At 31.4% G+C, this 21970-nt stretch overlaps 3 protein-coding genes across 3 annotated transcripts in view; 2 read left to right on the top strand and 1 right to left on the bottom strand.

Moving 5' to 3' along the window:
- Nucleotides 1-7: 7 nt before the first annotated feature.
- LOC143174196 (uncharacterized) lies at nucleotides 8-2212 on the bottom strand. Its single transcript, XM_076364444.1, has one exon. The coding sequence runs from the start codon at nucleotides 1302-1304 to the stop codon at nucleotides 630-632; it is 675 nt and encodes a 224-aa protein (XP_076220559.1). The 5' UTR covers nucleotides 1305-2212; the 3' UTR covers nucleotides 8-629.
- A 957-nt stretch (nucleotides 2213-3169) lies between these two features.
- LOC116430739 (protein DPCD) lies at nucleotides 3170-4930 on the top strand. The gene is made up of 4 exons (XM_031985272.2): nucleotides 3170-3824; nucleotides 4210-4412; nucleotides 4510-4743; nucleotides 4809-4930. The coding sequence occupies exons 1-4, from the start codon at nucleotides 3761-3763 to the stop codon at nucleotides 4908-4910; spliced, it is 603 nt and encodes a 200-aa protein (XP_031841132.1). The 5' UTR covers nucleotides 3170-3760; the 3' UTR covers nucleotides 4911-4930.
- A 317-nt stretch (nucleotides 4931-5247) lies between these two features.
- The window catches only part of LOC116430766 (uncharacterized), a 119692-nt gene continuing 102969 nt past the window's right edge, over nucleotides 5248-21970 (top strand). The window contains exons 1-2 of the mRNA XM_076374316.1: nucleotides 5248-5414; nucleotides 14790-14865. Of these exons, the coding sequence (XP_076230431.1) occupies nucleotides 5383-5414; nucleotides 14790-14865 (108 nt within the window). The 5' untranslated portion in view covers nucleotides 5248-5382. The remainder of the gene's footprint in view (nucleotides 5415-14789; nucleotides 14866-21970) is intronic.

The raw sequence follows: 21970 nt of genomic DNA on the forward strand, positions 1-21970 counted from the left end.
CTGATTAACAATCAAAATGATTTATTGTTGAATATATCATTTATTGTAAATTTGCAATTCTTCTTGAATATAACAGTTTCTCTGGTATTTCACTATAAGTTTTAACAGTTGCTGCTACTGCATGCTGCAGGTTTTTGTATTTCCTGCGGTTAGCTTCAACTTTATTGGATTGTACATTTGGTAATATTAATCTGTGGCAAGCCATATCTTTTTTTAATCTATCCTGAAGGTATCACATGCTGGGATGGCTGCAGTTAAACGATGCATTTAATGCATTATGGAAACCACCGCAGTAGTTGGTGGTTTTTACTTCCTGTTAAAGTGCTGCGTCAAAATGATTCTACATAGGTATAGGAAACTGAGGTGATCTTCCAGCTGCTCCTTCTATATATGTTAAGAAAAAATATGTTAAAACTTCATTGTAGCTTTCTTCATTAGGATAGGATTCTGCTAATTGGTTAAAGACTTTTACTAAAGTAGACTTTTATTAAAGACTAAGACATATTGAGCTTTCAGGCCATCATCTGCAACTTTTCTAAGTAAGCTTTAACTTAAATGAAAGTAACATCCCTTGGTGATAGCATTAAGGAAAGCTCTCCTAATGGCAGTAATGCCGGCTTTTTCAAAATCTATAAAATTTCGAGCATTCTAAAATAGGTATCAGAATTCTTCTGTTGTAATAAAAAGTAGATACATGACAAATACAAATTTTCAATTTGTGCGTGCCGAGTGTATAGTTGGTAAAACATGTTTGGGACTTTATCGAAGGTTCTATTGCTAAAAATCATGGGTTTCTTTAATTCATTCAATACATTTATATTTTCAAATGCCAAAATTCTATCTGGGTCATCTCTACTAGTATCATGAAGAATAAACTGGGTGTATTCCTCTGGAATAGCGAAGTCAGCAGGGGTAGAATTTGGGATGTGATCTTTGCGCTTCTGGTTATTTAAAGTCCAGGTTACAGACAAATTCTTGGGCATATGGACAACTACTTCATCACTTAAATGTGATAAAATATTCCCAAAAACGTTGCGGGGTGTTGCTCCAACAGCTTGAATTTCTTCCCTCATTTTAAATTTGGCAATGTTGGCTTGGACGATTTGAGGGCAAGAATCGTGACAATGGGCTGTAGGTCCTTCCACTATTTTGCCATTTTTGGTTTTCAACAAGGAATGACACTTCAAGGCTCTATTTTTGCGGCACCTCCAGGTAATCACATCGTTCCCGGGCCAAAATTGAAGATATTCAAAACCTTTATACGCAACAGTATTGTTTCCTTTCTGACTCTTTGAAAATTCCATTATGACTCAGTAATGATAATTCAATCACGGTAATACTGAAGTTGGTTCGTTCTACTCTCGCTTACTGTGAATTTTACAAATATTGCACACATTAGTGTTTTAAACAATTTTTTTCCTTTGACCAAACTTTCGCAACCTTCTGGCTTCCGAGATAATCGTGAAAAGCTGCTACCGATCCTTCACAGGTTCACGCAGATAATCTCCTCTACAGGAGTTTTAAGACAATAGTCACAGTTTTATACCTCATTTTGTAAATGTAAAAATGACTTTTACTTAGGTAAAAAATATCGTTATGTATGGGGCTAGTTTTTTCACGGAGAGGGAGTGCAGGGGAAGGGGCCCCACCTACGCTTTTGTTTTACAATAGTACAATTCATATATGTACAGGTTATGGACTGTGCATATTTTACATTGTGATATTCTATCCATGTGTACTTTTTGCTACATGCGCTTTTTTCCTGTGCAATTTCGTACAGTTGAGAGATGACTTAATGTCCAATGGGCCGGCACAGGGTAAAAGGGGTCTGTCGGTAGGGATTTTGTTTATAGTTTTGATTAGTTACGTCAGAGGCGTCTAACTTTGTAATAGGTGTAAACTCCCCTTACGCTAGTAACTCGGAAACAGTGTTCCCCTACTACCTCTACTCAAAGAGTTGCTTGAGACTGTGCATGTGAACAGATCTATGTAGTGTTCAACAAACAGGTAAAAGTAGGTATGAAAAGGGTGACTTTTTATGAGGAAAGTGTCACTAAAATGGCAAATTACTATCGAAAATGAGATTGAAAACTGACTAATGAGACCCGTATTTCTTTCAAGGCTCTTCTCGTGAACAACGCGGAGTACTTTTGCCTGTTTGTTGTATTGAACACTACATAAAACTGCTCACATACACAATGTCGGACAACTCCTAAACTGGAAGTAGTGGGAGAATACTGTTTTCGAGTTAGTAGCGCGAGGGGAATATATAAGTTAGACAATTCTGCTTTATCACACACTGGAAGTAGATTTTCTCCTAGACGCTTAGTTTTTAAGATGAATTGTAAAATATTTACAAAAATTGTTGCAATTCAGGTGTTGTTTTGCCTTCAGCATTGTTTAAACATGTTAAAATGTTTATAATGTTATTAACATTTACATCATTCTGTCCAGAAGAGTTCACAGAATAATGTTATATAAGAGAAGTTTAAGAAATGTTCGTAATCAAGACACAACAAATGTTCAGAGTTGAAAATTTGACTTTTTTTTGAAATTGATTTTCTCAAAAATTATGGGTGATGGAGAAAGCACGGATTGCATATTTAAACTCAGCATAAGTACTGTTAAAATCGCCTATTAAACCTGCTGTGGCAAAAAGAAAGTAAAATTTTGTAGATCAGTGTAATTAAGTAAATCTAACTTTTTGGTACACACTGTATTTTAATGATCCCAGCTAGCCTGTGGTTTAACCCTTTGCACTCGGAAGTGTTTCGTTAGAAGTACTTCACATTTTCTAGCTAGACAAAGACGATATTTTTTTAAATGAAGTCAAAGAGAAATCACAAGTAAATTGAGAAATAAAGCTTTCTTATCCCAGTATTTCACGTACCGATGCATTGTATAATGCATTCACAGTTCATTATTAAATATCAAATATGCATACACAGTTTATTATTAAATATCAAATTTTATAGTTTTATTGAATCAAATCAAGCGGTGACTGAGAGTCATCTCTCGAGTGCAAAGGGTTAAAAATGAAGAGGGGCAAGGGGGACATCCACTTTCAGCGCTCGGCCCGATAATTTCGGCCCGTGTGTCTGGATTCCCTCGCCCCTCTTCACTTTTGAGCCACAGACCGGATTGGTCACGTGAGTAACGCATGCATGTAAAAAGGTGGGGGTCACTTTTCGTGAGGGGAAAGTCACTATGGAACTCGCGAGCTCTCAGTTCAATACCCGTGCTATACTGTTTTATTCAGGATATCTTTGCTTAATAGCTGTTTTAGAAATCTGGATTTTCGTTTATATTATTATATAATATATGATACTGTGGAAAAATATAAAAATATGGTGTTACGTCAAGAATGCTAAATCGGTGCTCACGGGCACTTTAGTGACACTCTCCTCACGAGAAGTTATCTTCTGTATACCTATATATTTTTATTTCTGTGACACTATATAGAACTGCGTTCTGACATACCTACACAGTCTTGAGCAGTACTAAAGTAGAGGTAGTGGGGGAACGTTGTTTTCGAGTTACTAGCGTGAGGGGACTAAGTTAGACACCACTACTATGAAATTTGAATGAGACGAAAGTGCGTACCACAGAATACCGCAGCATAAATGAAAACACTTTTGTTTGCAGCTTTCTATTTTACTCAGAAGGTAGTAGTGGTGCAGTAACTATTAAACGCTCGTCTGTGTTATTGCGTTCTGCGATCTAACCATGCTATTATAGTTGCTAAGAAACTTATTTACTAATGGCGGCTGACCGGTGGTTAAACTTAGTTAAGAGTGCTCAGAAAACAGCAATTGTTGAAAATGGTAAAGTACTTAATTTGTTATTTTAAGTAATTAACTATCTTGTTATGTTTATATTAAGACCTTATGTGGACAATCCTGCTAATTAAATGTATTACTAAAAATGCATTTAACCTCTACAATATTTGATCAATAAGGAATAGTCATTTTAAGTTAAAAGTTTTTAAAGATTTATTTCTACATTTATTATGCTACTTTATGTATATTTATAAAATGATTAAACCCTATATATCTTTAACATGTTCAAATTTATTTTACAAACCAATTTTCTTTATTATTTAGTTTTATGAATTTTAGGAATGTTGTTCATAGGTATTAAATTTAATTTCAAACACTTAGTTAAATTATGATTATTTCAAAATTAATATTTTTGTATTTTTATGCATAGGAAAAAGAAAAGTTCATTTCTTATTAGATGATGGTAGGGAATTAGTGGAAGAATATCATTTAGAAACCAATGTGTTAGTGCGAAGAGCATGGAAAGAAACAAGTAATTTTGGTCAGAAGATAGGTTGGAATATAGAAGTTGGAGACCCTGAACCTAGACAAAACAATATAGAAGTTTATGGTATTCAAGAAAGTTCAAATAATGTAAGTTGAAATTGTATTATAAATTTTAAAAGTGTGTGTATTGTAACAAACGATTTTAAACTTTAGTTTGTTAATATAATGACATATGTATTTTTAGCCAATTATTTCTAGACGAATAACAAAGACTTCATTAGAATGGCGTATAAGAAATTTACCATATCCACAAAATGTATATTCAGTAAACGCAGAGGATGATGGAACAATAACAGTTCGTACCACTAATAAGAAATATTTTAAGAAGATAATAGTTCCAGATTTAGAACGTATTGGATTAAAGCCAGAACAGGACAGAATATCTTATACACATCAGTATAATACATTAATTATTACGGTATGAAAATTACGTTCCTTTAGTTTACTATGTGCATATAAATCTTATGACTATTTAATTTGTAGTATAAAAAACCACCTGCCCTTTTGGATATAGAAAAGCAAGTATTGAACGAGGTCTTACAAGTGAAAACAAGTAAGAATGGCGTACAGTGTCCAACAAGCTAATAAAAACTTTTTATTTTCAATATTCTTTTGTTTTTTGCTTTGACCAAAGTCACATTTATAAATATGTTCATTTTCACACAAGGAGACAGTAAAGAAACTATCTTTGATCCTTTAGCGACAGTATTTGCAAAATATTTTTTTTTAATATAGCTATACCTATGTATTGGGAAACAATGAAACAAATTTTTAATAACTGTGTAGACATTATATATAACCTAATGGGAACTATAAGCAAATATTTTGTTTATATTAATTCGTGTTTCTGTGAAATATATTTAGAATGATTAATAATATACTTTAAAGCCAATTCAATTCATTGATGTAGAGGCGTTGCGCGCGAAAATCGAGAAACTGATCGATAGTTTTGCGTCGCGCTGACATCTACTGCCTTTTTCTGCTGCGCATATGTACTGTGTTAGTGGTTTGCATTTTGGTGTTATGCTTTTCATTTCACATCAAAATACGTGAATAAATGACGAATATGCCGAAATCTGTACCCGCAAGGTAAGTAATATTTTTTTTTTGTTTTACACGTTTCTAACGAGTTCATTCAAGCATTTAAATATTCCTGTTATTGGTCTTAGTCTGAGGTCACATTGCAAAGAGGTTATGTTATGCCGACTTTTCCTATTGTTTTCAATTTTTTATTATTAACATCACGGAATATAAACTACTTAAATAATTTTGAATACATTGACAGTTGCAAACATGTAAATGTATATTTTATTTAACAAGGATCAATCATAAATATTTAATTTTTTTCGTAGCTAAAGTACATTTATCTAGTTACCGATATTAATGTCCTTTCACATAATGAATTTGTCAATAAAAATAAATCAAAATATATTCGAATGTTGTATTGAACAGATTATAATATTTAAGATTCTAGTTTTTAACATTTTTAACGTTTTAGGGTGCAAAATCCAAGTTTTAAGAGGAAATTTTTTTTACGAGAACGCGCTTTTAGCAGATGTAGGTAAAGCAGTTATATTCCATGTTGGTAAAAACAAAATGCGTTAGACTATCCCTTTCCGTAAATCTTATGGTTCTTTAAAAAATTAAAAATAGTCTTAATCTGTATAAGTGATTGATTTGTAAACTAGAAGGAAGTAAAAAATTTGTATAACAAAGTGGCATTTATATAAAACAAGAATTCATTAAATTCATAACTTCTTTTATTGATAAAGAAAAAATGATCGATATCGACTTAATTCCAGTTCACAAGATTATTATTGTTATATCTATCATTTTTATATCGATATCTATTATATGTATTTTGCAAAGCGTCTAACATTGATGACTCAATCGATTTCAATGTCGTTCATGTTATCAGACATGCAATGTCATCTTTTGTTCTTGCTTTTGAAATACCGACACTGAGAAAAATTTTTCTAGTCCAGTAGCGCACTCTAAATAAGTAGTATCTGAATGGTCAGTTATCAAACTACATAAAACTGCAGCATGTGAAGTATGTGAAATACAGTGAAGCTTTGATAACTCAAATCTCAAAGGAACAGAAAGAATGTTTAAGTTTTTGAGTACGGGAAGTTTAACAAAGAAAAATTCAAATTCTAGAAAGGTCAATCGTCCGAAAATCTGACAAAGCGATTTTTGGTGATGTGAAGGTTAAGGTGTAAAATTTCGAGAAAAAGTGTTTTATCACTTTAGTGTCACTCCCTGTAATTTTGTAAACTATTATTCTGTGATTGGATTGATTTTTATGATGCACTTTAGTTCCGATGATTTTTAGGACAAACTTCTAGACGACATTCATGTTCTCCGTGTTTTATGATACCATTAATAAATAGTAATTAACCCTCTGCCGGTAACATGGTTTTTTATCGACATGATTGTCAATACGAATCATTTATGTTGAGTCTTGATTTTTCATTGTTGTGATTTCTGTAGAAATATTTTTGATATTGTTCTGTAGAAGAATTTTATGATACTTACTGTAATCTCCAGTTTAATACACAAATAATATTTCAGCTAACTATTCATATTAATTTGCAATAATAATTAAAAATCAATAAGTCATGAAAAAATAAAGATTTTGTTTAAAGAAATATAGCTATGTAATCAGTGAATATTAAAAAAAGATATTGTAGGGTTTTACTCGTAAAACTATGACCTTTCGAAAAAAAATATAAAGGGATTTGGCAACCTTTAAAGAAGTATAATTATACTGAAACTCCAATTTGTGAGATTTTCGAGTGGGTCATATCGGTGGAAAATAAAGTAAGGCAATATTTTAGAAAATACAATTACAATACATTATGAACAAATCACAAAGTATACATTATTGAAGGAAACAATTTTTTCAGTAGAGTATTCGGTATTTCTTACGCTGCCGCTCTGTATTGAATGTATTTTTAAGACACTAGCGCGGACGGTAATATGAACCATTAAGAGAACAAAGATTATTTTGTCGCCTTAGAACTTGAAATTGAACTGACCACGGGGAACGATACTTTGGGTGTCTAACCCCTATGGGTATAAGTTTTTTTAAGTGGAGGGATAGTTCATATTGTCGGCGGAGGGTTAAATATAAATATCTACGTATTCCATAAATTTGAATCTGGATGATTTTTGGCGATAATAAAATGAAAGCATGGATTCAGAAAACTAGCTTCACTCATACTTGAAATAAAAAATTAAAGTACCAAAGGATTTGATTTGTAGCTGAACATTACCTCCTATCTGCTACAAAGATTTATAAAGTTATTATTAATAGATAATATTTAACTGTCCGGTGGTTAAGTGAGAGAATTTTTCTTGACTGCCAACAATATTTTATAAGTTAAGGGAAAGAGGAGGTGAACTATGAATACTGCTAGTATATGGTCTTAAAAAAAAATACAATAAATTTATAAAGAAATTGATAGTTGTTATGATTAATAACTTGGAAATTACTTTAAACTACGATAAAATTTAAACGGTCATGTTTACTCAGCCGATTAACCCTTAACCTGTTAATTGTGGAATTTAATTTCAAAAATCTCTGATAAGGCTCGCAATGAAATCAAATAATGAAGTGTATACTCGTCTAACAGGAGCTAAATGCACCTATAATACATTCTAATGAAAAGCTAAAGCAAAACGAAGAGGAATTACATGTTTATCTGAAAAAATAAATAATTTATTGTTGAAACAATTAGTATCATTTTGATTTTAAGATGGTGTGTATATTCGTTGGACAAAGTTAATTGGTTAAGTTGATGGTGATACTTTTAATGCTAATGCTCGAGAGGGGTGTATAAATGAACATTTGTAGGCGTAAGGAAGGAGAAAGTTTTATCGCAATGATCGGGGTAATCTATCATCACTAACGTTTCACAATTTTTGGGTTTATTAAATTTATAGTTATTTGTTGCAAATATTTTCGTTTAAGCAATTTAGTATTACGGTTATTTGTAAAGAATATAACTTGTGAATTTATCCCTGCGATATCTAGCAATCGATAATGTATGATCGGGTGTTATTATACTGTTAATCCTTTTCACTTGAGATACGACACCCAGACGCCATTTGTTCAACGCAGTAAAATTATAAACGTTAAAATTCAGTATTAAATTTTGTACGAGGTATTAACATATGAAACTTAGAAATAAGATAGATCTTTAATTTACGCAAAATTTTCTTTATGTTACTTGGAAATAGTATTACGAAGATTTCATCAGAAAATAATGAATATTTATAATGAAAAATATTGTCGAATGCAGAGGGATAAGAGAATGAAAAGCACATGCAGACGTATCGGCAAGACGAAATTTGTAAATAGGAGTGTGGGCGTTCCAGGTATGGAAACTCGAAAGTTCCTTGACGACGCACACCCTAGTACTTACAAAAGATATTTGCGAAAATGAATTTATGAGAAAGTGGTTTAATGTTGTTTACGAAAGTACTTGGACGGCCAAACGTATGCAAGACGTCTCAAGGTCATTATACTTAGAAAAGCAAGCGTGAGGTATTAGAAACACCCCACCCGACTACTTAAAGGTTAAGTGTTAACACATTCGCGACCGCTGAAGTGATTCACGTCTTTTCAAATATAGTAACTTTCAAACAACTGATTGTTATAAGATTAGTATTTTAAACCAAATTTTAGTAAACGTTTAGATGTGTCATCTCCTCAACGATTTCAATGACACCGAAATATATTGTCGAGAATGTTATTCTGAGTAACTGTTTTGTACACATACATTAATCGATTTCTTTTACTTTTCAAGTTAGACACAAAAATATGTATCGTACTATATTTTGTTTTACTTATTGACGTTGTTTCGTATGATATATAGCAATTAGTTTCATTTAGATAATAGAGGTAGGTTAATACCTAAGGGTCGTTGCACCCCCACCCCCTAAAAACTGTGGCCACTAATACCTACCACTATTATTTAAATGAAACATATAATAAAAAACAATATCACTAAATAAATGTGAAAGCGAAAGATTTGACCTAAATGCGAAATTTTTATACTTCATAATTTTTGAACCAATAATCATTGCTAAAAAATTTAAATTGCTAGACACACAGAACAATGACCTTCATAACATATCTCAACGTTAAGGTCATACAAAAGTTTGTCCTTTTTTTAAATAATTTCGGATCGAAATTCGCAATCGAAGGTGACTCATCCAGACATTTACCCAAATTTTATCATTTTTGTCCCTGTTTTAACGTCAGAAATTTGCGCCAATATTTGCTAGCTTAATATTTTCTTCATTTTCACCGGCAATGAGTATTACGAAAGCGAAAAATTTGTCGGTTCCGAATGTGTTAAGTGTCAAGGCGCTTTTAGTCATATATGGAAGCTGCAAGTGGGCAGAAATGTGTGACAATGTACTAATTTCAAGCATGGTAAAACCGCTGATGTTTTGACTCTCATCGATTATAAAACGGTGCTTATCCTATGCTATAACGGTAAAGTAGGGAGTGATGCTGTGTTGAGGAGACGCTTTCCCAAAGATTTCTGTCTTAACTTGCGAGTTGTTAAAATTCTTTTCGTAAACATTTTCTTTAAGTAAATTGGGGCTGTATGTAAAACCTTAGTATAATCAGAGCATACAAATTAACGAAATTACAGGGAGTGATACTAAAATAATAAAACATTTTTTCTCAAAATTTTGGATCTTAACCTTTGAATCGGTAAAAGTCCTCGCAAACATTGTTTCTATTTAACAGAGAGCTGTATGCAAAATCTTAGCCCAATTGGATTTGACAGGATTTCGGAAGATTTACCCTCTTACAGTTCGAATTTTTTATTGTTAAACTTCCCGTACTCAAAAACTTAAACATTTTTTCTATTCCTTTGAGGTTTGAGCTATCAAGACTTCACTGTATTTCCAACCTCCCGAGCACATACTTCTCATGCTACAATTTTATGTAGCTTGATAACTGACCATTTAGATACTACTTACTTAGAGTGCGCTAGTGGACTAGAATAATTTTGTTCGTTATAGAGATTTTATACAAGATTTCTATTTATCTGGATAGGTAAATATAATCATAATATAAATTTTAGAAAGTAAATACAAATTTTAAACACTAAAAGCAAATTGTAATCCAATTTTACTATTTTTCTTATTAAGAGTCTTAGTTATTAAAATAATCTGCAATTTTGCATTTTGCTACCTTTTTAATGTTGGTGTAACAAATTATTAGTGTATACTAAACTTAGTGTAGAGTATAATAAATTTAATGTATAGTAAATGGTTAACATCTGAAAGTACACTTCGACTTCTATGTTATCGAACATATACCGTATTACTCTGTCTTATACTGTAGATTAGCTCTAGAAGGAATACGGATCTAATTAGTCAGTTTTCGTCTGTTCTCATCTCACTTTCAAATCCAATTTGCTATTCGTCAATACGGTAACCAATTAAAATAGTAAACAAACCACATAGCAACAGATCCCTCTTGGCCCGGTGCTGCATCGTCTCGGGGACCATCTCCTGTCCAACGAAGAGCAGGTAGCATACCTTTAGGGGCGGCTACTCAATAGATACTGATATCGCAATCTGTGTTTACTTTTGACATTAATTTCGAGCATCAAAGACTACAACACCAGAACTATTGACGTATTTGCAGACTAACAAATCGTCAAGTTTCAGTATTTCTCTTGTAAAATAACATTAAATACAATATGTTAAATGCAGGAGATTATAAGAAAAAGCTATTTTGTTGTCTTGTATTTTATTCTGTACCTTATTTTTTTACAATATATATAAATAAGTGAAAATAAAAAATTAAAAATAAACATCCCTGTATGGTACTTCACGACATGTGAATTTTGAAATATCGATCTTGTAGAAAAATACTAAGTTTTGCATTTATATTTACGAACATATGGATGCGTGAATAACTGTAAAATCATTAACTATAAAATTTATATTATCTTTATTTTCTATTTTTTTTCTGTATTCGATATTTTTTATTATTTATGTTAGGTTATTAAATTGCACTTTTTAATCTTTATACAAATATGAAAAACAACGTAGAATTTCATTTAAAAAGTATCGATGACCTTGATATTTGGAACAGTTGACCTTGAAAAGAACATTTTTCCCCACTGCAAAATCTACACTCTTGGTGAGTGTACTTTCCTGCTAGAAGTATTTTTCGCAACGTAAACTTAACGAATATATTAGGGTGTTTCCATTTAGGAGAGACACCATGTGTATTTGGAAGTAAAACTGTAGATAACATTTATTTGTACAAAAGTGAAAACTTATTAAAACAAATATTTTTCTACATACATCGTGATTTTTTCAAATTCAGCTATTCCTTAATTAGCTGAATAGCAAAATCATACCCAGAAAACAAATCCGTTTGAGAATTTAAGAAGATATATTTAATATATCTAAGATATATAATATCTTTTGATGTTACATGAAATTCCATTACAGTTAGCAGCATGACTCTTTATGTAAGGCAATGCAGTTTTGTAGTTGAGGAAGAATTCTTCAATGTCTGCATGAAAATAAATGTTGTTTAATTAAGAGGAAGATTCTTATGATCTTTTACGTATGATATTATGTTATCTTACATTCAGTGTAGGTATATGTTCACTGTTGAATAATTACTATTCAATTATTACAGATATATAATAAATACTGTAAATATATAAAAAATATTATAAATAGAAGAAGTTACAGAAATTTTAAAGAACCATTTGATGCATGGTTTATTGACGATGTTCATTGATTTTGCGATGATTGTAATAATATGCGCAATAGGACAACCATATATTTTTTAGATTTCGTAATATTGTAAAAGTTTGATTAGTCGAATCTCAGTTGGGTTGAATATAACATCCGAATTCACAGTTCTCGTAACGTAGGGGTCGTTAAAATCAGTGGCTCTTTAAGGTGTCGGTGCTATAGGTTTCTGGCGCCACAAAATTCCATAAGATGTCCGGTATATCCCATAACTCGTCTTTGCTCGAATCATACTAGGCTAGGCTTATAGTGTTTTAGTGGTTCGAATGGAGTGCACAACTTTGACCATCGGTGCATTTACTTATTAAAAAAAATAAAGCATCTATATTTTTCGTTCGTATTATTTATGCTTAATCAAAGTAATATTTTCCAATTTTAATAAATTTTGGTAGGAAATAATTCTCATACAAATAGTTGTTAGTTATTTTTATTATTGATCGTCATACATATTGAAAAATTCAAATTAACCTTTATATTGCGAAGGCGGTAAACATACTTTGTTCAATATCCTGTGAATTGTGTGTGTATTTCTAAGACATACTGTTACATATTTCTCAAAATATAATGAAAATTTACTACAAGCATTACTGAATCTACTTCAGGACTTCATTTTATAGATAGTACAAGAAAAATTCAATTATATTAACTTCTTTTATAATACAAAATCAAAATCTCATTTGCATCTTGTGTTTGTGTATCTATATATTTTCTGCGATAATTATTTACAACATTGATTCCTCATCGATTTTGATTTTGAACAATTTTTTTCTATACGTGGTACTGCCGCTCGGCCTTAGTTTTCCAGATATTCGCAAAAATATGTTCGAGAATGGTGAGTTTTCGTCTTACAAAGAGAGTAACCCCCGTATGACCTCGATCTTGACACAGATTTTTAAGGTCCTTGTTCTTTACACCCAGGGCTTTAAACTTTTTGGCAGAGAGTATTGGTTCAAAAGATATGAAGCACTAAAGTTTCGCATTATGCTAGAAATTTTCGTCTTCATTTTCATTTATTGAAGCTGTTCCTTATAATATGTGCACTCGAAATTCACTGAGATAATAGAGATTAGGATTAGAGGGGTGGTTTCTCTGGAAGGGGTGGAAACCTGCAACCCTATCTCAGAAAAACTGGCCCCCCTAATGCCAATTTCTATTGCCTAAATGAAGTTCGAGTACACATATAAGGAGCACGGCTGCAATAAATAAAAATGAAGACGAAAACTTCTAGCGTGATGCGAAACTTTAATACTTCATAACTTTTGAACCAATGCTCACTGCCAAGAAGTTTAAAGCCCTGGGTGTACAGAATAATGACCTTAGCAATCTTTGTCAAGATCAAGATCATACGGGGGTTACTCTTTTTGTAAATAAGTACGAAAGCACCTCATTCCCGGACCTATTTTTGTGAATATTTGGAAAACTGAAGCTGAGCGGTGGTAACATGAATAGGGAAAACTTTTTTCAGAATGATGACCTTGATAACATATTTCAAGATCACGCAAATCGGTGAGGAATCAGTGTTGTAAATAATTACCTTTTTTGCAAGTGTGTCAGCATTTGCTGAAAAAATGAACAGAAAGGTGTTATTTATAAATAAATTACGATTTGTGAGGCCTGGTTATTCATTTGAATATATATTCTTGTAACTTCAATTGTTCTAAGATAGTCGACCAAATGTCAGGTAATACCAATATTTTTCACCTCAATTTTTTAAAGTCTGTTTTCATATTTTGACCTTTTGCGGACGAGAACTTATCAATTCTTGAAAAACTCTTTCACGAAAAATTGATTTATGTATCGAGATCTTAAAGATCAGAAAAGAAGAAAACCACGTAGCAATCTGTCCGTATTTGAATAATTAAATTATTCATTTGCAGCTTTCGATTTCAGACATGAAAGCTCGAAGTCGTCAGTACGACGATATTCGACCGCGAAAGGTTAACTTTCTAATTTCACATAAAAAAATGCTAAGTGGTGCAGTCACACCATTTTTATATTTCTAAGCAAGTAATAAAGGAAACATATAAATAATTACAAGGAAAATAAATAAATAAATTCAATTTGAGTCCACGAACCAATAGGCACTGTTAGACAGTGAATTAGAGAAGTACGATCGCGCTGTCTGGTACTCAAATAGTTAAATATAAATATTGAGCGATAAAATTATAAAAATTAAAAAAATGAAGAATTTATATGTATTTAATATTAAAAACTACTTTGATGAGCAATAATTTTTATAATAATATATGTAATATATACTTAAAACGGTGTCAAGTATTATTATAAGAATTATTGCTCATCAAAGCAGTTTTTAATAATAAATACTTACAATCACTTTTCACTAAAATAGCTTTTAATAATAAATTCTTATAAAATTTTCCATCAAAATGGGTAGTTGTTAGTTTGGTGTACTCCTTTACTTGTAATTACAACTCAAAGTATTTTCTGTAATGCTTTCAATTTTATCTCACGAATTTTGCCAAATCTTAGTTAATTACAATTGATGCATGCGTACCGTTGTTGTAATTTTTCCTGTCATTGTACTGATTATATTTTTATTTTTTTACATTCTGATCTCAACTGTTGCATTTACCCTGTTCATTCAGTCAACATACATTTGTTTATGTACGTATATTTTCACATTTTGTACTGTAGGTGGCTGGATTATAAACCTTTCGGGACGATAATAAATGGTACAAAAATTCTGCCGTTCAAAGTACCGCTGAAGGAGGTGAGTACTTATAAATTAATTAATCATTTGACTTCGAAATTAGAAATACATTCCACAAATTGTTGTCACGTGTTCGACAAACTATTGGTTCTGTACTTATATCTATCATTTATTTCATTGTTACTTTTCCAAAATATAACAGTACGTAAAGATTTTGTAAATATAGTAGGTTCAAAGTAAGAAAGTATAAATAATTTTACGAAAAGTATAATTGGAATAAAAACGTTACATTTTTATGCATATATTCGTAAGTATGTGAACGTATTGTGACACCGTATATTTTTATATGCAACGCTATAATATTAAATATTAAATTCTTTACTTTTGAATATCTATATGAATTCTTCATTTTTGAAGATGCATCAGATTTAAAATGTTAATAATGCATGAGTAGTTCACAGTTGATGTGTTTCTCATTATAATCACAAATCGATTCGATGCTCGAAATCCTCACTAATTGACACGAAACAAATTTTCGAGATTTTTTGGTGTACATTGTGATTAATACTGAAAGCAAGGTCTTTTATAATGTAAACTTAATATTGTAATTTCTATGTTTTTCACAAAAATGACGGTAAGATATTTATTGTGTATATAATAATTTTTTCTAACGTGATTTAGTATGCGATTTATTAGCCATTTAAAATGAGACTCAAATACAATAAAGTGTTATTTTTTCATTTGAACTGAGGAAACAATAAACAATTATTTATAAACTGAGATAGTATTTAAAACGATTATCAGCTGTAATATACACATGTATATATATGCACAGCAAACAAAATATTACTCAACGCTATTTATAATATCTGCATTTGTAATTGGACATTATGCAAGAACTACAATATAGAAAATTTTCCTGCATTTAGTCCAAAATTTCTTAATAAGATAATATTTTCTTATACTGTATGACTTCTCATAATGAGTGTCTATCGGTCGATATTCACTATAAAGCACAATGACTGACCAAAAACATTTTTTGTCAATAAAACAACACAAATATTGCAGAAATTGAAGTTGAAGAACTACTGATTTCTTACGTACTCTGTGAACATAAGTATTTAGTAATTGATAATGAAAGCATCTAAAATGAATCTTATATAGCCATATATATTAATCTGTTTATTTATTAATAATTATCATTTTATTACTTATTTATTTATCATCATCATCGCTACTATGGCGTCACATTGTATTCACCTTGCACGTTTGCTGATGAAATAAATGCCTTTTATACGTGAATATAGGTGCGACCGTAAAAGTGCAAAGTATCCAAAATGAAAGTTTTCATCTGCGACATATTCGCAAATCTCTTTCCCGAAGCCGTTGCTCTCGAATGTATGGTCACTGTCTTCGGAGTTGCGTTACTGTTCTTCCTTTTCTCCTCTCTCCTGTAGTAAATCAAAGATCCTCTTCGCGGGGGTCGTGGCGGCTTCGAACTCCAGATAAGATCGCATCGAATTCCAGAAATAGAGGGTACAGTGTCGGCATCCATACGCGTCTGTGCGTCTCGTACCAGTTAGGTATGCGCTCACACGTTCATGGGATACATGGTCCGGGCCACCGTGAACATGAAACGCGCCAGTGGTATAGAATCAATTTTTATACGTTTCGAAATCGGTTATCTCGAAATTGGGCAATGAACCGTTCAGGTGTGCAATAATGCGGCGAAGGCCACGCATTTTGTTATTCATGTTATTCATTATTTTTGTGAGAATTTTAAATCGAAGTTGCATGTTCGTATATTAATAGAAAGTTTTGTTTTTAAATACGCAAGCGCAATCGTTTATTTTTGTACCTATATTATTACAATTAATCATACTGATAACATTGTGTCTGTTACTGCAATGGTCTTTTATAATGGTTTATTAAAGACTAATTTTGTTTAGGATAAATTATTCTTAATTAATAACATTCAAGTATGTAATGCTTCGACATTTGTAGTTGTAATTGAATTGCTCCAATATTGCACATTTAATTTTATTTATGACCGAGATGGTAAAATATATAATACAAGACTGTCGTTGTATAAATATTTTGTTACATTCATTTCTGTTATCAAAAGATTGTTATGTAGTTTTAATGCATTTAATGTCACATGAATTCTTCAGTTAGTTTGTTGAAGATTGGTCTATAGGAATTGTAATACCTATTTTAATTTCTTATATTGTACACAACAATACTGAATACTATTAATTGTCTCTATCACTATACTACTATATTAGTGTTTATTACTATACTATTAATTTCTGGTTAAGTAAAATGTAAAGTGGGCACTCAGTTTAACACTATGTACGGATATTTATTGTACACTTTATTCTATTGGTCCCAGGAAATTGAATGTTCGTTCAAACTGGTAGCAGAAATTGGAGCTTCAAAAACAGAGAAGTACTATACGTATTCGCACAATTGCATTAATCAAAATCGACTTAATCTTCTATTGCATGAATTTTTGAAAAGTTAAAAAATATATGTATCTGTTATTCTATTTAAATGTTCGTGTGGCGATGAAACAAATAAGAACATATTAACAAACAATATTATTTATTTTATTTTATAACTGCTCCCATATTGGAATTTCATAGATATAAACAATATGCAGTGTCGTTTAACTTATTAAACTATAGATGTTTAAAATCAAGCTCCCGATCGAGAACGAAGTGCAACAGAGGATTAAACTGCTTCCAACTAATGTTTATGAAATTCGTGTTAACACTAAAACTACCGAGCAATTAAATTGACTTTTTAAAAGTCCCTTATAATAACTCCAAGAGTGCATCTATCGAGACTTCAATTGATTTACAATTCCGTGCGCGTATTGATAAATTAATTTCCTTAATAATTTCTCAGAAAAACATCTGTCATCTTTTTAATAATTACAAGAAGAAGAAATCAGAAATGTTGATTCGTTTGGTAGTTTCAGTGTTAATATAATCAACACGAACAAAAGTCCGTTGTAAATGACAGACTCAGATGGATACTTACGAAGTACAAGTTTCACTGAGTAAAAATTGCTTCTATACCACTGTGCGACAACACGGACGGGGAGGTCCGTTTGTTCATCGATGCTCTTGGTAACGGTAAGGTAGGACAGCCACCTCCGGGTGAGATCTCGTATCAGTCCAAGCCAAATTGCTGTATTGTTGCATGCCCTGACTCCGGCTAAGATATAAACAAGCTTGATGTATGCATACTCTTTCGTCTGATACACGCCGCACTGCTTTTCGGATCGTGAATACTGCAGCCGATTGTTTGCCTAGTAGCTGAGCGAACTCCAATCGTACGCTCCCATGCTGGTTGCCGCTGTGTGATGTATCGCGGTCGTGCTGTGATCCAGCGGCATTCACTGAAGTTTTTTCATTTTATGGATAGACGAATGCCCAATGACATCTTTCTCCGCTTTCTCTTTCAGTATTCAATCATCGCTTCAGTTTTAGGAAAGCGCCAGTTAACCAGTTAACTGCGCTCGGCGAGTATACACGTCATCTTAACATGCAAAATGCTACTAATTTTTTCAACGATCAGTTTTTTATGCTTTTAGATGAATGTGTTACTGAATGTTGATTATATAAGTTAACAGGGCAGGGAACATTGTTATTAAGATATTAAAATCATATATTTTTGGCTCGTTCAAAGCAATTTCAATTTATAAAATTGACGTCCGTATTATCTCTATAAATAATACTTATATGTAAATAATATCTATGACATTCGTATTATACCCATAAATAATTATCGTCCCATTTGTAATACTTGATGCATCGAATTTAATGTTCATCATTGTCATCACTGCAATAAAGACAACAGAACATACAAAATTATCACGTTTAACGAATATACTCGTCAACTTAATGCTCGAAATGGTAATAATTTTTCCAACAACGAATTATTTATTTTTTCAGATAAACATGTAATTCTTTTTTGCTTTGGTTTTCCATTAATATATACTCTAGATGCATTCGCCCTGCGTTTGACGAGTACATACTCCATTTTTTTATTTTATTTCGCGCAAAATGAGAGATTTTTTAAGCTAAATTTCACAGTTGGCAGGTTAAAATTCATAAGAACATACTAATACCTATCGTTCAGGTTTTTAAGAAAAAATTCAGGTGTTTTCATATATTCACCATGATCATAAAAATATGCAATAGAAAATAAGATGTGTATTACAAATATTTCACAATTCTGTCATCTAGGTTGTTATTTCGTACGCTGCAAATTGAATGCTAATGGAAGTTAAGTATTAATGGAATCGATATAAAATTTTTAATCTTTTACACTCGAATTTTCTCTCGACTAAACGAGATTTATCTCTTGGTAGTTCATATATTATATTTCAATTAAGCATGTATAAATACTTAGAAAAGGAATCTTAGAAAATACCTCGCATGTTTCCAGTAAAAGTGTTATTTGGTGTTCCGGATATTAAGGGCAAACTTAACATTTAGTAAAAAATCATTTATTTCACCAGTTTGATTTGCGAAAGTCAACACAATACTCTAGTATATGAGATTTTCAGTTCATTTCAGAATATCATTGTTACTTTATTTCAGTATATGACATTTTATTGTAAATGACAAATATTTTTAACACTAAAACTACCAGACGGATCAAAATGATCCATTCCTGATTTTTTCTTTCTGCAATTATTAAAAAGATGACAGATGTTTTTAGGAGAAATTATTAAAGTAATTTAGCAATATGCAAATTGAATTGTAAATCAATTAATGACACGATAGATGCATTCTTGGAGTTTCTATACAGGAATTTCGAAAAGTCAATTTAACTGCTCTGTAGTTTTAGTGTTAATACATTGCGTATCGGCTAATTTTAAGAAAACTGGGTTGTGTAGCTGGCGATTTTCAATAAGATTAGCTTACATCACTAAACGTATAAAAATACAATATCTTATTGTTATTTAATATATTTTATGCAAATAATCGGCTCTGATAAAATTTTATATTTTCATAATCATGCGGCAATTACGTAGTAAAGTTTCATAAGTAGGTATTTGTATAAAAGTGAGATTCCCGTTCTCGGTACGCAATGTGTTAAGTATTCACGATTCCATTAATAAGAGCGAAATTGATGGGCCCTACTTTGCCGCATTGCTCATCGTCATTTCACTTAGAAAATCGAAAATCATTTTCGCTTCTCCAGACATATTACCTTGAATTCGTCCTCATGAAAATCACTTAAAATGCAATTTCTCGAAACACATTTTTGTTAAGTTCACTCTTACTATCCCTGAATTCATCTAAATTGAACGTTTTTAAGACAGTATGTAAATTAACAACCAATTGATATTTCCGCGGTATACGATTACAACACAGAGGCGACTGAAGAGTTTATACCAACAAAATGTAGTAACGTTTTGATGGTTTGCCTGCAGTTCATTTCAGATCGACCCTTGCTTCGTCCAGTTTTGCTCTCACCAGTAGTTTCGAATTAATGTTCGCTGTTGAAGGTTCTTCTTGTTGAAGTATATCTCATCTGTACATCGTAGCGAGAACTTTTCTACTTGCATTTAAAAATGACATTTCAGTACTTATGTATTATACGGACCACCTTTGTTTCCTAACTGAATGTTGCGTATTTAGTCATTTGGGTTAGATCTGGGTTAGTATTTATTTAATACCAGAACTACCGAATTAGTCAAACTGACTGGTTTCAGTTTTCCTGTTTTGTATTTATTGGTACCTTAAAAATATTAAATATCCTAAATGATTTGAAAAATAAATAGTTTCACTCGATTACTATAATAAATATGTGAAGAAACCGAGAAAAATACGTAAGTATCGATATTTTTATATACATTTTATTTGCGAAGCGAGAAAATCATATATTGGTAAAACACAATAATCAAATGTTGTTTAGATGAGCATATTTATTTGTGGATATTTGTGGTGCGTGAGAATATTTTGCGAGTAATTAAATAATTTCATTGTGTGTACGTGTCGATGATACTTTTGTTAATACTATTAGCATTGTACGTGATTTCATATATGAATATTTATGATTCTTAGAATGATTATATATATTATCGTTTTGGATAGATTTTTAATTATAATATCTTATTTGGCATGGCAAAACTCATAGAATTCAGTGTAATTATTATTTTTATATTAGATTAACATGAAATTAACTAAAAAGATTATTCGGGCATACTTTACTTGTTCTAACGTATTCCAACACTTTTGTCCAGACTTCACGTATATTTTTATACTACGTGACATTTTTGATAGTTATATATTGTCTATTTCGTTTATGTAATTTCGTTGTTCAACAGACGTAAATAAGCAAATAAATGTACTTGTAAAGGTTTATGAAAGAGAAAGTAATATAAGTAATTATTTCAATTGTTATAGATGTTTATATGCGTTTGTTCATACTTACTTTATTTTCGTACACTTATAATCATTATATTTTGTTTTTGTGGATGTCAACGGGTTGACAGGTTTAAAAAAATGTTCTGTTTATTGTTGTCTAGATAACAATCTTGAAGTAAGGCTGTATTTTTTATTTGAAATGTAACTATCTCGCGCCTCCGGAATGGAACCAACGTTCGCTTGTGTTGGTCAGGTTGCCGCCGTTTAGGCAAATTTTTTTATTAGTAATTTCTTTTAATTACTAAATAATCTGTAAATGAAGCTAATGTCACAAGTATTTGAATCTTAATTTTCGTTTTACTTGACATTATGACGTTATCATCTCTTGAGTTTTCTTCCATTTAACCCTTATCACTCCAACCACCAGTCTCACTGTCAAACACAAACTATCGTTGTACCACAATTGATAGTTTCATCGTCAAACACAAATATAACAAATACAGTGCAGCAGTGGATTGTATGCACAAACAGAAATATTAGATTTTACTAGGAATTTTATAAGTAAATACTCGATTCTATATGCATAAAGAGAGAAATATTTACTAGAAACAGTATTTGTTGAATTTGTCAATAAATACTTCAAATTCTCGTGCATAACATTTAGTATTTATTAAAAACAACAACTATACACTACTGTAATTTCAAATTTGCCAGTCTTTTTCTCCAGATTTTCTAGTATTTACTGCCAAGTACTAGTAAAAAATTACGCATGAAAA

The sequence above is a fragment of the Nomia melanderi genome, chromosome 2 (assembly GCF_051020985.1).
Source record: "Nomia melanderi isolate GNS246 chromosome 2, iyNomMela1, whole genome shotgun sequence".
In the NCBI taxonomy this organism is placed as follows: domain Eukaryota; kingdom Metazoa; phylum Arthropoda; class Insecta; order Hymenoptera; family Halictidae; genus Nomia; species Nomia melanderi.

What these genes read in the sequence shown, in the direction of transcription:
- LOC116430739 (XM_031985272.2), top strand. Translation starts at nt 3,761, where the DNA reads ATGGCGGCTGACCGGTGGTTAAACTTAGTTAAGAGTGCTCAGAAAACA. An exon ending in AACAGCAATTGTTGAAAATG is followed by an intron (nt 3,825 to 4,209) that starts GTAAAGTACTTA and finishes TTTTATGCATAG; the next exon opens with GAAAAAGAAAAGTTCATTTC. An exon ending in TTCAAGAAAGTTCAAATAAT is followed by an intron (nt 4,413 to 4,509) that starts GTAAGTTGAAAT and finishes ATGTATTTTTAG; the next exon opens with CCAATTATTTCTAGACGAAT.
- LOC143174196 (XM_076364444.1), bottom strand. Translation starts at nt 1,304, where the DNA reads ATGGAATTTTCAAAGAGTCAGAAAGGAAACAATACTGTTGCGTATAAA.